Source organism: Tinamus guttatus, unplaced genomic scaffold (genome assembly GCF_059628265.1).
Source record: "Tinamus guttatus ecotype Peru unplaced genomic scaffold, ASM5962826v1 Tinamus_guttatus_pri_ptg000177l, whole genome shotgun sequence".
Lineage (NCBI taxonomy): Eukaryota > Metazoa > Chordata > Aves > Tinamiformes > Tinamidae > Tinamus > Tinamus guttatus.
The window spans coordinates 436,205-452,387 of NW_028288711.1; the positions used below are offsets into that span (position 1 = coordinate 436,205).

Sequence of the window (16,183 nt, forward strand, 5' to 3'; positions counted from 1 at the left end):
CATCCTACTCGCACCCTGTTACACGCTCCAAGTTGCCACATCAGTGACAAGCCCAACTCTTAGTGAGGTGAGGGTGGTTTTCCCCCGTAGCCTGACTACCTAGATGTGTTTGAACCCTGCAGGCTCTTTCCAAACTGCTACTGGAATCAGAGCCTCCTTCAGTGTAATCCAAGTATAGTCCTGGTTATTTCCAAAGCATACGTGCAAACTGCCACCCTGCAATGCAGAGCCAGACCAACTCCTGGCCAATGTGTGGAGTTCCTTGGCCTCCTTTTTCACCTGCTTCTTTGTGCCTCATGGAAAGATGCCTAGCAGAAACTGCATCAGTCCTTTGCCCCATGTTTCCTACTGGGCTCTCAGGGGGGCCCAGACTGGGCTGCATGGCCTGACTCTTGCCCTGGGCTTCATAGTGAATAATCCTAAGGCAGCAACTTGTCATTTTTTTCAGCTATTACTAAATGAAGAGTCATCAAGCACTCCTTCATTCAGCCTAGGGGCTAGTAGCTATTACTCCCAACTTGGCCAACATAATTGCATTGTGGCCCTCAATGATTTCTCACTAAAACTCAACTTTTTGTCCTCTGGGGAGTGTAACCTCTATCTATTTCAGAGCAGGAACTTGTTTCTTGGATTTTTTTTCTCCTATTGAGTGGACAGCAAGGACTCTAGAAACTAATGAGTCCTTATGCATAGGAGGTGCCTGTCGTTGATGCCAGCACTTACTGTGGAGTTTCTTGTGTTTTTACTTACCTGCTTGCAAGGATATGAATACCCGCTTGGATGCAGTCCTATGTCACGTGCTGTAGGTGACCCTGCGTGTGCAGGGGGGTTGGACTAAACGATCTCTAGGGGTCCTTTCCAACCTTAACAATTCTATGATTCTATGAATACAGAGGTCTTGGAAATAATCCAAGTTGATTTGCGATTGATGAATACCTGGTTCCAGAGGTTTATCTTCTGAAGGTCACCAGAATTGCTGCAAGTCTCCTCTTAGTTACTTTGTCCAAAGGGTGAGCAGCATTAAGAAATGCTGTGCAGCCCTAGAGCTAATTGGTACCAGCTGATGCACACTTTTGCTGCTGTTAATTCTGCCTTCTTGTTTTCTACAGGCCTTGCCTTATGTGTGTCTCCTCATTGCAATGCTGTTCTTCATCTATGCCATTATTGGCATGCAGGTAATATTTTAGCTTTAATCCCGACTGTAAGTAGTTTGCATTTGTTCTTTTGGTTCTAGGTGTAAATGGGCTAATGGCTCTGCAGCAGCATCAATATCTGCCTACAGACGAGGCAAAAGCTTCTTTTTGCCTGGTGTCAGGTGAACCCGAAGTGCAAAGAAAGCTCCTTTTTCTACCCCTGCTGCCAGATGTTGTGTTGCACGTGGCCCCAGCACAGAAAAATATTGCTGGTGGCGCAAGGCAGAGCATGAGCAGGCAAACCAGCTGCCATGGGCTTGGAAGCAGCAGCGCAGCAGCCACGTGCTTGGGTTTGGGCACGTGTTCCTCCCTGTGGGCATGTGTTTCTGTGGAATTTCTGTGTGATAAGTGCATATGGAAGGGCTGGAACCAAGGAGCAGCTCACACAGTACACTTTTCTGAAAGAAACATGAGAAAGTTTTCATGGCCTATGCTGGAGCTGAAGATAGGCCCTGTGGTGTTGGAAGGGAGCTGTTTGAAGATGAAGTATATTAACCTTTTTCTCCCATGGTTCTCCTCAACATGGTTCTGTCTTCCTCTTCAGCACAGAAATTACTCCTAACTTTTCAGATTGGTTGAATTAGGACGAACTCTTCTTCACTTTACCTGCATTTGCTGATGACTCCTGTGAGGTTCACACAGGGATGCGCTTGGCCTGAGTTGCTCTTGTTTTCTGTCACAGGTATTTGGGAACATTGCACTAGATGATGAAACATCCATTAATCGGCACAATAATTTCCGTACCTTTCTTCAAGCCTTGATGCTTTTATTCAGGTGAGTCAAACATAAAATACTGGTAATACAGATGATAAATAAGTCCTTGTATTCCCACATATGAGTGACGTAAGTAGAGCTGGTCCTGCTTGGGGACAGTGATGGGGTTTTATATGTGCTGCTGAGGTCCTTTAAAGACCTGAGTTTCTCCTGGTTCTGATGAGAGTCTTGCTGCCAGTGTGTGCACTGATTAATGTCCTTCCAGTCCTGAAACCTATGTACTTTTTAAAGTGAGAATTCCTTTAATTGGTTATTTTTGCATTGCCAGCAAATTAGCAGTTCATATGTCAACATCACCTCTGCTTCAGAGTGAAACCAATTCCGTCTGGGTTCATTTTGTCTGGAAACAACACGTTTTCAAAAGAAAAAAGGAAAAACAAAATATAGATTTTGTTTCAGTGGAGTATGATTGGAGAGTTGATGTGCATCAGTTTAAGCAAAATGAAGTACAGACCCTTCTCCAAATTTGTGGCACTTTCAGGAAGATTTTACTTATCTTTACTTATTATGCGATGCTTGTAATGGGATCTCTTGCTTGGGACTGGGTTTGCATGGGTTCTGTGAAGAGAGCTGGAGGACAAATTACCCTCTCAAGCTCCAAATAATCAGTTGAATCTAAACTACGAAATCTAATAAAACCAGATAATTATTCAGGCTTGCGTGTGGACCTCCCGGTCTCCTTCCAGACTGGCTCCAGCGGGGAGGGGACGCGAGGTGGCAGAGCTGGCAGCCCCACGAGGGCACGGGGGCTTTGGCACCCTCCAAGGAGTGGGACCAAGACCCGAATGCCACCAAGGGAGAGTCTGCTGTACAGTTTTGAGTGGTCTGGAAGCTATTTCAGGTTACATTGACCACGAAGTTCTCTCAAAGACCAGGAGGAAGGCTTACAAGACTGTTTTGAGGATAAATAAGGGGTGTCTGTGCCCGAGGCTCATCCCAGGGTCTTTCACCAAGGCTGCTTTTTGCTGGCATTTAGTGTCTGGAAGCAGGTGATGAGGTGAATGTCTCTGTATCAGAATGAATAGCACCGTACCCAGTTTGTGTGGCTTTGATCCTCACCGTATGCATGGAGCTTTCTTCTTGTCCCAAAGAGTTCCTGAAAGCACCTGTGAGCTGTGCGGGAATTCCTGGGAGGGGCGGTGCTGGGATGCAGGCGCAGGGCCCCGTCCCCGCACGGAGCCATTCCCGGTTTGGCACCGTGGCGCGTCCCGCGGGAAGGCTCACGGATCCCTGGCCCCGCAGGAGCGCTACCGGCGAAGCCTGGCACGAGATCATGCTGTCCTGCCTGAGCAACCGAGCCTGTGACCCGCTCTCCGGCCTCACCAAGAAGGAATGCGGCAGCGATTTTGCCTATTTCTACTTTGTGTCCTTCATCTTCCTGTGCTCCTTTCTGGTAAGTCATCAGCGATGGTGCTCAAGTGTCTGGGCTGGTCCAGACCTGCTCCCCATCCTCCTCTTCCTCCCTCAGCTCAGTGACTTTCCTGTCTCCCTGTCCTCTTTAATGATGATTTATACAACAATACACGACAGCTCTGCTAAAAAAACGTTTTATCATCCTGGAGATAAGATCCCTTTAATCCCTAAAGAGATAATTTAGTCATTAGTTTAAAGGGAAGGGCTTTATCTTCCTTCCGGGAGGTCTAATATTTGGAATTAAGCAAGTTTTAATCTGTTTTGTCTTGAATTGTGGCACAGTCCTTTGAAGACGGGAATCAGGTGAGAATGGCCAGGGTGTCTTGGCTCCAAGGGCTTTCCAAAGACAGCACGGGAGCGTCAGGCTTATTTGATGGCTTGATTTTGTTTTGTGGTGCTTTCCAAATAAAGAGCAGGATTGTTTTCTTCTGCTTTCGTGTCAAGGAAACCCTTAGACGCAAAAACACGGAGCTGTTGTCCTTGATTCCTGCTGGTGGACGTCATGCAGCACCGGTCTAATCTTCTCGTACGTGGCAGCGCTTTTCTGATCACTTGCATGCATAGAAAGCTCTTTGCTCAGAATCTCTTTTCTGTATGACTAGGATGGTAGAATGGAGAACCAGGGAAAGGGATTCAGTTAAGCATCAAGAAATGAAAAATAACGATTTTGAAATGCTCCAGAAGGGAGTGTATCAGGCCAACGTTCACTTGCATGCGATTGCGTTAAAACACATGATTAGGTGCTTTGTGTGCTTTTCCTTTAACCAGGAAAAAAAAGGAGGTTCCTGTGGAAGTTTGATATTGTCTGTGGATTAAAATACTCGAATGGCCGGTAGGGAGATCATTTGTCCAACTCTTGTTCCTCCTTTGACATCCTGTGGATTTTTTCTCCTGCATATATTAAAAAAGAAGCCCTGAAAGCTCATACGAAGTTACTGCTTCATTTACTGATTCCTTCAGTGCTCTGCATTTAAGGCTAAAATCTCTCCTGGTATAAACCGTTTACCTAGCATCAGAAATAGGCTTGGTTGTTTTCAGCTGAATGGTGGTTCCTGCATCTTAAAAAAAACAAACTCCAAATCAACCAGAACCCTCCAAACTCACCTCGTGTGAGCCCTCGCACTTGAGATGCACTAGCAGAGCTGCAGGCAGCAGCACATCTGTGTAAAATCCAGCTTTGCGTGAGCCTCGGCTCCGAGTCAGCGCTCCCAGGAACCTGCCGTGGTGAGGAGAGGGGAGAGCCCTGTGGAGAGCAAGGAGAGGGAGCCCGGCTCCAGGAACAGCCGTCGCAAAGCCAGGCAGCTGGATGGGTGCAGCGCGAGGCTGTAACTCATTTCTTAAAACACATTCAGCACTTCATTGCAATAAAACTTGTGGTTCCCCACAAGTGAATAAACCATTATGGAGCCGCAGCCTTGCCAGGAGGGCTGTTTTTTTATGGTTTGTGAGGTAGTCTTACACCACAGAGTTGGGGGAAAGCGTGTAATGCATTTGGCTGTAAGTTTTTTTCCGTCCTTTTTTGGATGTGCAGCCTGATATCATTTTCCAGCTGTAATTTACACTGCTGAAAAATATAAATTGAAATAAAACAAATGGGAGTAATTTTACAGAAGTAAGGAAGAGCTGTCCTGAGTCCTGACTGGAACTGGGAGCAATGCAAAGGGTCTTTAGATCAAGGGCCAAGTTCACCACAGTCTTGCCAGCTGCTCGTGCTCTGGGAAGAGCAGTTGCGTGTGGGATGGCAGCAGCATTGCTCATGGGGAGACCCTGCAGCGGTCCTCACTGCGGTGGCCTGTTCCTCAGTGCCCTCGCGCGTTGCTGCAGAGGAGGGAGCCGTTGCGGCCGCCTAGGAGCCAGCAGGGTTGATGAGCTCTCTCCTGCACGTTGAATCGCGTGGCCTGGAGATGACATGCCCTGAGATGCTTTCCAAAAGGCCAGGGCCTTAGTGCAAGATGATGCATTGGAGAGCTGGGTTCTGTTCTCTGCTTTACATTCAATTAAATCAGATACATTTCTTTGCATTGGCTTCCTCTGTTGCAGTCTGAAGGTGAGTTCTAGGAAATGGATGGACTAAAGGTCTGAGAACTTCCTGATAGCAGTCGGTTGTATATGAATGTCATTATAGACTGGGTTTGACCATGTTAGTGAATCGTTTCTCACAGCAGAAGCCCATTTGCTACATGTCCAGCAGTGAAAGTCTCCTTCTGCCCTCCAGATCATCCAGAAATACTGAAGAGACTGTAAATTTTTCTAAGCTTTTCTTTTTCTAAGCTTTTTTCTTTTTTTCTGCTTTTCTTTTAATGACTGGCAGATGCTGATCAGCTGGAGACATCTACATTCAGTTTAGTTTTGCTGATCACAGCAAGAGAGCTCACAAGCTGCTTCACTTCGCTCATCATCCTTCCTCTGCATGGTGCAGACAAGCAGCGCTCACAAGGGCTTATCAACCTCCCTGCAGAGGGAAAAGAAAGAAAAGAACATGGAAAGCTGCCTTGTGCTTGTCAGGTCTTTATGCAGCACAGGAACAGCAATTCCTGCCTGCCTTCTTGCTCTTCCATACTTTCTGCACCTTGATATTTTACCATTGAAATGCTTGTGTATCTTGCCACATCACTGGCTTTAATGAGAGGAAAATCTTTATATACGGAGAGTATTTGCCAGGCTCTGTGTTAGATGGTAGCTGTTAGGGAACGTATCCTTTTATGTGCTCTGTCTCTTGTCTTTTTGGGTATCTTTGAAGGCTTGAATTGCTATGAGCCTAAACTAGGAGAGTGGTGGTTTTCTGCTAGTCATTCTGTCTCAATTTGTAAGCTCTGGAGGTGTTCTCAGGAGAGCCACATAATCCAGAGCCACCTGAGGCAGCCCAGGTGCCAGTTTATGCTGGTATTGCATGAGGAAGGGATGTTGGCTGCGTTCCTGGCACCTGAGATGTGCAGTAGCCGCTGCTGGGAAGGTCCTGCTGTAGAGCTACGCCTGAGGTTAAGGACATTACCCAAATGCATTAGCCAAATGAGGGTAAGCACATTACTCAAAAGCTCCCTGTGCTGCAGAATGGAAATCAGCTTGCAGAGGGCAGGTTAGGAGGAGAGGACAACAGGGTCTCTGCAGCTCTGTTTGCGGGGCCTGTTAGGTGCCCCAGGTGTTGGGTGTTCAGCCGAGGTGGCCACAGAACTGAAGTCACTCTTGATCTGCGTGTGAACTACGAGTTGGCTGCTCCTCCTTGGTTGGGATTCCTTCTCCAGGATGTAGCCGTTTCTTGGTCTCTTTTTGGAACTTGTTGAAAGCAACTTATAGTACTGCCATGAGTAAGAGGCGCTGTAAGAAAAAGCTGTCATCAACACATCCTCACAACATACTTCTAAACTATGAGTTTTCAGAGATTTCCTTCTCAGGATCTAGAAAGCAGCCATTCCTACTCTGCTTTGCAATGGCTTCATGTGGCTCAACCTTTCTGGCCTGAGACCACAGTCATTTTCAGGTGGGGCTGCAGGGTGGTGTATCTGGTGCGTACCTGGGAAGACTTTCTGATCTCTCTTGCTTCCCCATCCACCTGCTGCACTTTGCTCTTTTTAAAAGGGTCAGGCAGAGCACAGGGCTGGGAGGACCTCATATTGCAGCATTGCTCTCCTGCGAGCAGAGCGGCTACTCTAGGCTGCCAAGGAAGATTTAGACAATTCTGCTGGCCCAAAAACTCAGCAATGGGCTCAGTGCAGAAATTACGTGTCCTAAGTGAAATACTCCTGTTCAACTTCCAACTTTTTATTTATTTATTTATTTATTCCTTCCTTCTAAACTCTATTTTTGGTTCCTCTCTGCAGATGCTAAACTTATTCGTGGCTGTGATTATGGACAATTTTGAATACCTGACAAGAGACTCCTCCATCCTTGGCCCACACCATTTGGATGAGTTTGTTCGTGTCTGGGCTGAATACGACCCAGCTGCCTGGTATGTACGCTGTTATACTTGTATGTGGAGTAATGGGTATATGTTGTATATGCACAGAATATTAAGAACAGGCTGTTTGTGTGTATGTGAGTAGAGCTCCAGAAGGAAAAGAATTCCAAAGATGGAAGTAACTTTGGAAGGGGATGCTTCAAATTCAGTTTACAAAGCACTGGAATTTAAATAATTTCATGTTACTACATGGGAATTTCCTTTACATAGGCACGAGAACCAACAAATTGATAAAGAACACCACAATCCCCCTGCCTGCTAGTGCACACACTGCCAAAAAAGAATAGACTAAGTTCAAATGATCTTGGCTGAATGGACAAGTAGACAAGATGTTTAGGACTTCCGAGAGCAGCTTCGAATGCCTTTGGTTTCTTCATCCATTTTTAAAGATAAAAATGTGCTGAATCTCTTGCCCCGGCAGCTCTCCCCATGCCCTGGAGGCTGAGCCTCGCTGTGCTCCCTTAAGCCCCGTCTCTCCCTCCCGGCTGAGAAACCCGCATCTCCAATCCCACTCGCCCATGTTGCTTGGTTACTTTTACAGCAAGACTGACTTTAAGATACTTCTCGCCTTCGCCAGAGGCAAATCACTGCGCAATGGTCCTGGTGACTGTGGTGTTTCCACTGCTAGATCTCCTGGGACCCAAGTCACAGAAATTTGCTTGATGTTCAGCTGCTTGGGAAATAGCCTTTTTTCCCCCACCAAGACCCTACTAATTTTGTATCTATCTTCCTCCCTACGAGTTACTCTGCAGTGAATCTCCTGTGTATGTGTAATGAAGCTGCCTCCAGGCCCTTCAGTCTTTCCACTCTTTTTTATTTCCCCTCGGTAGAGATCGGTGTGGGAAGTGGATGTATCAAAAGGATCTGAAACTACCTGCTAGGATGCAATTAAACTGCTTTAAAGTCTCACTCAGCTTGATTTACACAAATATAGTAACTTTATATATAAAACTATTCCAAAACGACTGCCTGTCTCCGAAATTTGTGCAATTTAAACTTGCTCAAAGCCATCTATACTAGGAGTGTGCATGTTCCCCGCAAACATTCTCGGAGTTCCTAATCTCTAAGCAGATTTTATTACCATGTGTTCTGTAATGCAAACATGTCCTTTGTGAGCATTTGGCAGGCAGCAATAACTATTTCTCCTTTTTTTTTTCAAATCCAATCCTATCTCTTACCCCTAGAAAATCTCAATGAAACTGAAAACTTGGGAATACCTATTTTCTTCTTAAGAATTAATCTTGGCTCTGATTAGCATCAGTAGGAGAAGCTATATGCCTAAAGGGGGTGGGACAAAGAGAAAGTATCAATATACTTCTTAAAATGTTTGTATGTTCAGGTGACGTCCACTTTCGAAGAGGCAGAAGCAGAAAGTTTATAGCAAGATTTGTTTGCTCCGTTAGCTCCGGGCTCGGAGATTACACTCAGTGAGGTGCTTAGGGGAAGCTCCTCTCACTTTCAGAGCTTTTAATACAGGATGTGCTGCAGATTAAGATCCTGATTCTGTTTTTTTCTAACCTTTTTCTTGTCTTGCCCCAGTGTAAAGCTACTGATGTTGGCAGCATGACTGGGTGCAGAAATGCAAACCAAAGGGCAGCCAAGGCTATGATATACTCAAGGCTTAACCCCCAAACCATGCACATGTTCAGGATTTTCCGTGTGTGAATATTTCCGCTAAAACCATTAGTGTTCTCCTGGGCAGGACTAACATTTCCATAGTTTAAAAGTAATCTGAAATCCATTTACAATTTAAGGCCAGAACAGACCTGTGGATCATTTGTTCTGAACTCTCATGAAGATCTGGACATCTTATTTCCCATAGCTACCCGTGAACAGAACTTAATAACTCATCTTCAGGTACAGCTCCCAGCAATACATCCAGTTCTGATCTGAAGATACAGAACTTAGAGAACACACTTCTTATTCATTTTTTTAATTTTTTTTATTCAGTTGTTTGTTTCAGCGGTTGGTTGAACTCCCAGAAGGGAAGAGTCCATCCAATTTTTATTCTCCAAAGTCAGTTGTCTTGTTTCAGCTTTTGTTTGTAAGCTCAGTCTATACATATATAGGGAGACCATGATCACTGTGGTATATTTTGCATGAAAACTGTAAAGCACAGTGTTAACGGGATGCTTAGATAAAAGCAAACAGATTCCCCTTCCATCTTTCACTAATTCAGGCCCTCTCTCAACTCTCATTTGCTTTTCCCGTGTGAAAGTGGCAATGTTTGTTCACCTTCACAAGACCCTCAGGTGCAAGGATGCTGCAAGAGAAAAAAGTACCAGTGTTGTTATACTGTTGCTGTGCAAATAGTGCCTTAAACATATATGTAACGTATGTGTGTTTACATACCTATTTTCAGTGATACTTTTTGTTACAACATCCAACTTTCTGTAAAGCTTTCCGGGGAAAAATATTCAAACACAGGTTCAAAAAAAGCAACTAGCAACTGTTGTTGTTCTAACCATGTATCCTGCCCAGTGGGGTAAGTATGATTAAAGCATCGGCTTTAGAGATGGAGTCATGGACATGCAGCAAGGCAGAGAGAGCGAGAGAACTCGGCCGCAGACCTCCCCGATCCAGGGCCCTGTGGCCACCAGCAGCTGGGTGAGGCGATGCCAGAATAAAAGGAACCTTCCTTCGTCCTCGCCTGGTTGTATCCTCTTTAATCCTGAATTTCAGGATGAGTTGGGAAAGCAAAGGGCATTGGGGTTCATAGTGCTTTTCTTTGCTCAGGCTGTATAAAGCAAGTCAGCATTATTCCTTTCAGCCTCACTTCAAAACACCCATCTTTCTTAGAAACATGGGAAATACCTGTCTTGCCTTCCCGTTTTCCTGACTCATTCCCATGTGGCTAGCAGGGAGAACTGGCAGTGGATTCAGGAGAAGGTGCAGGGCCACCCAAGGGAGTCACTGTCTGAGTGGGCAGGATGCAGTTAGCAAAAATAAACCACACACAAAATTGAAACAACCTAAGAAAGAAGCCCATGTGTTGCAGGTCCTAATTTGCCACTGTGACCTTCTGGTGTAGTAAATCTGCCAGCTCTCAGAGCACCCATGGAACTGCTTATACATTTTCTCTGCAGATTGATTTTTACAAAACTCAATTTGGACTCGATTACGGTAATAATATAAATAGCTTTTTATAATTATAAGTACTTTTTATAACTGTAAGGCCTTCAGTGAAGACCTGCACAATTTCATTTGATCTGGTTCTATATTAACATTTTTGAGTTGATTTTGAAAGTTTTGAACAGACCTTAAATTTTTATGTCTAAAAGAAAATACTGTTGAAGGAGCAACTCCAGCACATCCCAGCCTTCTATTCATAATGTACCAAAATAAGCCAAGTGAAGCCAAATCATCTCATTTTCCCTTGCAGGTCATTTTGATGTTCAGCCCAGCTCTTGCTGTACATGATTTGGTTACTTAAAACAGATTAAGAAATTTAATCCTGCCATTAATTTAGCTGAAAATATTGCTATGAGTTAATTAGACTGACCATAAAGACAAAGAGTCTAATTTCAACTTGTGGTAATGAAGGCTCAATTTTCTTAGTGCAGATGGGCCTGGGAAGACTCATGTGGCCCTTTCTGGCCACAACGAATTGCTTATTGTATCTGCAGCAAAATCTAGCCAGGCTGGGGTTACTTAGGTAGTAACGGTGGAAAGTGGAGGCTCCCAAGATCTTTGAACTGGGTAGTTCAAGTTCCAGTAATAACCAAGGGAATTTGGGTGTGCTGTGAGCTCTGGTTTCTCTTGTCCATTGCAGCACCTGGGCAATAAGTAGGGACTGTCACGTGGGTGTATGGTCAGGCACAGACAGCTAAAAGGTGAGCGACAAAGGTAACTAAACGCAGCGGTTGAAAAATCTTTCATTTGACACCGAAGCTTGTCAGAGAAGAAAATATGAGGACAGAGCTTTTGTTGATCAGCTGGAAGTTCTCTCTCTGTCTGTGGCAAAGCGCTTTCTGTGCAAACCCAGTGTTTATCTGACTAAATATGCTTTTCCAGTGTGTTTTGCCCTCCAACCTCTCCTGTTTGCTGGTGGGAGGCTGGTGCCTCTTTGTTTTTGCTGTTGTAACATCTGATGTTTTCTTTCCAGCTGCCGGATTCATTATAAGGATATGTACAATTTGTTGCGTGTTATTGCTCCACCCCTGGGCTTAGGAAAGAAGTGCCCTCATAGGGTGGCATACAAGGTTTGCAACTTCGGAGACTCCCTCCAGCATTTTCCGTTGTGTTTTCGTTTCTTTTTACCCCGAGTGCAATTGCAAATGATACAGAAAAGAAACCGTAACGCAACGCTCCGCCGCGTGAGCCGGAGTGGTGGAGTGACTGCCGCCTTTCTCCTCGATGCATCTCTTCCCCGTCTCCTCCCACCCCCCAGCTGGCTGGAGACAGGCAGCTTTATGAGACAGGGGACTCCAGAGCTGTGATCCGGAGGGAAAGTGGTGGGCAAAAGCCACCCAGGATTTGAATACTCCCTGTACATATCCACCAGAGAGAAATGTCATCTGAAGGCTTCTAGGGAGTCTTAGGTCTATTTACTTTTAGCTTCATAGTGCTGTCCCTCAAATGACTTAACATTTGAATCCTTGTTTTCCTGAGTTGAAAAGACGTTTTATCTGGAGGCGAGCTAAGTTGTCAGCAGAACAACCAGCGAGAGGCGAAGGAATGAGATCTCTGTCTACCCCAGCACCTGTGGATTGCCTTGGGAGCAACACTTGCATCTCTGAGGCTGACAGATGTGATATGCAGAGAGTGAAGCCTTTTGCCTCATGGACTAGAAAAGCTCTCCTGTTTCTGAGAGCAAAAGTGGAGAATTAGGGACAGATCTTGCAAAGACTGCAGGCAGGCTAATGCCTCTCGGCAGGGTGCTCAGGACATGAGTGAGGACCTTGATATAGATAAGGATTTTTTCTGCTGTTATTGCAAGGAGAACATAAGGAGAAGGTGAAGGATGCATAGTGGAAATGCCCAGAGTGGGGAGCTGCCATGGGTCTTCCCAACCCCGGTGTTTTCCACCTCGGACTGAGGGCTGAGGGTTAATGTGCAACGCAAAGAAGGCATCTTCAAGGGGCACCACACACCAGCAAGCCCCTGTACTGCCAAGTGGGGGTTCGGTGCAGAAGAGGAGCCAGGATTGTGTCACAGATTGCAATTACAATTTCAGTCTCATCAGCCTTTAACTTAATTTTGGGCTGTAAAATCTGGGTGGTATTTTAACCAAGTTAGTTATTACTGACAGGAAGGGATGCTTTTTGCTTGATCAGTTCTCTCCCCAGTCCTCGCCTGCATCCAAGCTTTGTGTAGGAATTCAGGTCTGTGGCAGGAGAGGTGTTGGGGTGCCGGTTGTGCAGCTGTCCTGCTGCAAGAACTATGTTTCATCTGAATGCCTCAGGTCCTGGTTTCCTCATGGTACAGTGGGGATGATAATAGGTTCCTGCTTTTCAAGGGAAGTAACATTAATTAAAATTGTTCTGTGATATACTTGAGTCTCCTCAGATGAAAGGCAGCCCAGGATTACACAATATAACAAGCAGGCAGCCTCCTGGGAAAACAAAGTGAGATTGCCACAGTTGCGGTCACAGTTTCAGCAGAGCTAACAAGAGGTTAACTAGGCAGATTTCTTACTTTTTTCTGCCTCTCTTGATTTTCAGGGTGGGATTTCAGTTGCCCCCAATATGCACAGAGGGTGGATGGCATCAAAAATGGCAATAGGTCTAAAGGCCTGTTCCCAAATCTCCATCCTTCCTGATTCCCTCTTAGGCTCAGGACCACCAGCTGGTGTTGCTGGCAGTAGGTCCAGCTTGAGCAAAGTGTAAGGGAAGGGAATGCATCCCTTCCCCCATGCAAGGGAAAAAGGAATCCCTTTTCTACCACCTTCCCTCAGATTGAGCACAGGGCTCTGGTTTTGTCAACACTGAGTTTTGACTGAGGGCAATCAGTGCTGGCCGAGGTTTGCGGCGTTGCACCGTTTGCTTGGAGTCAGAGCAGTCATGGTCTGTCCTCATTAGAAAACAAACAAAAGTGTTAGGTTTTCCCTTGTTTGCCCTTTTTTAGCCTGTAAGCTAGACTGAAAATCAAGCTCTTTAGTCCCTACAGTAAAACTGAGGTGTTTTCTGTCTCTGTCCCATAACTCTGCCTCCCAGCTCTCCCCAGCATGGTGAACATGACCTTTCCGACTGCCTGGATTGGGGCGGCAGGGAAGAGCCAGCGGAGCCGCCAGCGCTCCCACGTTCCTGCCCTCCCCTCCGGACGCTTCCCTCATTCCCAACGGCCTCTGCGGGGCTCAGGGATGGGGGGCTTGGGATTTCTCTGCAGCGAGGAGGAGACACTGAGTGCTGAAGCAAAGGAGCGGAAGCGGAGAAACCTTGCGATTTAGCCACCTTGTTATGTTGTTTTTGTTTTCCTGAGAAATCTGATTAACCAGATATCTGTTTTCTTGTCTGCTTTTCCCCTCTTCCCTTCTCTCTGTTCCTTTTCATTTGCTCTGCTGTGTTGCCCTTTTCCCTTCTCCCCCCCTTTTTTCTTTCTTTTATTTTCTTTCTCTTTTTCCTTCTGCTCTGGTTTGATTTCTGTATCCTCCTGCTTTTGCCCCTCTCCCCATGACTCCCAGTGGGCGCATCAGTTACACTGACATGTACGAGATGCTGAGACACATGTCCCCACCTCTAGGCCTTGGGAAGAAATGCCCAGCTCGCGTTGCCTATAAGGTAGACCACCTGCCCTCCACGCTCTCGCCAAACCACCAGCTTTTTGTGCCGTGGCTGTAACGGGGGCCATTTTTTTCTGTGACATCAGTGCTGTTCTCCTGGATTCTTTCTAGTGCTTTATCTGCTTTTGAAGCAGACTGGATTTTGAACTTTCTGTTTTTTTTGTAACTTTTTTCTTTCTTCTTTCCTTTTTTTTTTGGTCTCTGAAACTATGGCACATCCGTTTGTCTTTCGAACTATGTCTCTGCTCTTTTTATTGATGTTTCTCTCCCCATAATTCTGCTTCCATTTAGTCTACTTGGGGGCGGGAGGATGCTAATGCGCAATTTACCCTGCCAATACAGCCCTCATCCATCTCTGTACAGCCCTTAGACTATCCACTCTCGCTAGCCTTCAATAGCTAGATTGGTTTGTTTTTCCCTCTTAATTAGCTGAGAGTAATTAGAGTAGGCACTGTCGTAGGAGTTAGCAAGCTGTTAAACAGAGGCATCACCAGAAGGGCTCCTTAAATGCGCTTGTTAAAGAAATTATTTTAACTCCGACCGTTTAAGATGGGAAGACAAAATTACTCAAACTGTTTATTCTGAAAAAGGGCTTTTTAATTGAACCACAGGAACACATTATACCCCAAAGTCAGTGAGTGGCTGCGGTTCAGATGCTGCTTTGATGAATGCAGCAGCAGCTCGGGCAGGTGCAAAGTCAAAATCACAGGGCAGGGCCAGATCCTGCCAGGAGGAGCCATGTTGTTTCCAAGCAGGGTATTGGGAAATTTGCATTTTGCAGGGGCGATTCCTTGGGAGTTTTTAGCGCTGAACCTCACACTTTTAGAGGGAGAGACTTACAGACTTGCTAAAAGCATTTAGCAGGGGTGTGAGTCAGCTTCCAGCTGACCGAGACGCTGCAGGTTATTGCAGCCACCACGAAGCCTAATCACTGCAGCCCAAGCTGTGCTGCAATGGGGTGCAATGGAGTCAGATCCCACCAAATCTCCCTGCAGCGCTCATTTTTTTTTTCACTGGAGGCAAGATTTTGCCATGAGGCTTAAGCTAAACCTAAGCCTAAGCCTACCAGCCTGTGCTTGGGGAACAAAGCAGCAAGAAGAGGTTCATGTAACACTTTATGCAAGATCCTTCCTTAGTGGATGAGGCTTTAAAATACAAAGAATATTAAACCTAACCTTAAAGTTCAGCAGTTAGGTAACCTTTCAGTGTTCCCTTTGGTGTGTTTGTGGCCACCACAGCAGCTGATCTAAAAGAGCATCTCTGTCAGGAACTCTTCATACCCACCTTGTTTCAAATACCCTTGGGAAAGCTGGCTGCCTCAAAACGGTTATCTTGAAACTCTTAGTTATTACAGATTGGATGGACACACGTTCACACAGAGTTACAATTATACATAGATGCTGAATGCTTTAAATGAAATCAGTGGCTCCATTTAGGACTTTGGAGTTTCCAGTGACTTACAGAGCATCTGTGCTGCTGCTGAAATCCGGGCAATAGATGTTTGCCACTGGGGAACCAGGCTGGTTGGGGTCTTGTGGGTATACCAGAATCACTAAGTCAACACACTTTACCTGCCACTCTCAAATGTGTTAAAATTGACATTTTAAGCAAGCCCCTTGGTTTTGCTAGTGTGGCTTCTCTGTGTGTCTGCTCCTTTTGGGCTGTTGCGGGCAGACTCTCCCGGGCAGAGGTGGTGGCGATGTGCCTTCCCGAGGCTGCGCTCACTAAGTCTTCTCCCTGTGCTTTAGCTGATATCAGATTTAATTTGTCCATCTTAAAAAAAAGAACACACACAGAAATTAGCTACCTATGAGGGGACTATTTTTAAAGCACAGACACCTGTACCCTCCATCATTAGTTTTTACACACCGACTAACAAACCAGACGGCCTCAGGGTTTGGGAGGACCTCAGGTTGATTTTGCACGTGGTGCAATAGCCCCAAGATGCAGCGATCCAGACCTAAAACCACATTTGACTTTTCCCCATGGCTTAAGGCCGTGGGTTGGCCTCCCCTCCACTCCCAGCCGTGAGCCTTTCCTGCCTCTGTGCCTCTGCGCAGCGCTGGGAGCAGCGCGCACCCGAAGCCGGACGCGCTGAGGACCCCCTGCCCCAGGCGAGCCCCTGCG

The 16,183-nt window shown here is 46.0% G+C and overlaps 1 protein-coding gene across 1 annotated transcript in view; it reads left to right on the forward strand.

The window, feature by feature from the left end:
- CACNA1B (calcium voltage-gated channel subunit alpha1 B) overlaps positions 1-16,183 on the forward strand; it is a 272,146-nt gene that overhangs the window by 234,012 nt on the left and 21,951 nt on the right. Inside the window, exons 34-38 of the mRNA XM_088523279.1 lie at positions 1,110-1,175; positions 1,876-1,967; positions 3,210-3,360; positions 7,199-7,326; positions 13,958-14,054. Of these exons, the coding sequence (XP_088379405.1) occupies positions 1,110-1,175; positions 1,876-1,967; positions 3,210-3,360; positions 7,199-7,326; positions 13,958-14,054 (534 nt within the window). The remainder of the gene's footprint in view (positions 1-1,109; positions 1,176-1,875; positions 1,968-3,209; positions 3,361-7,198; positions 7,327-13,957; positions 14,055-16,183) is intronic.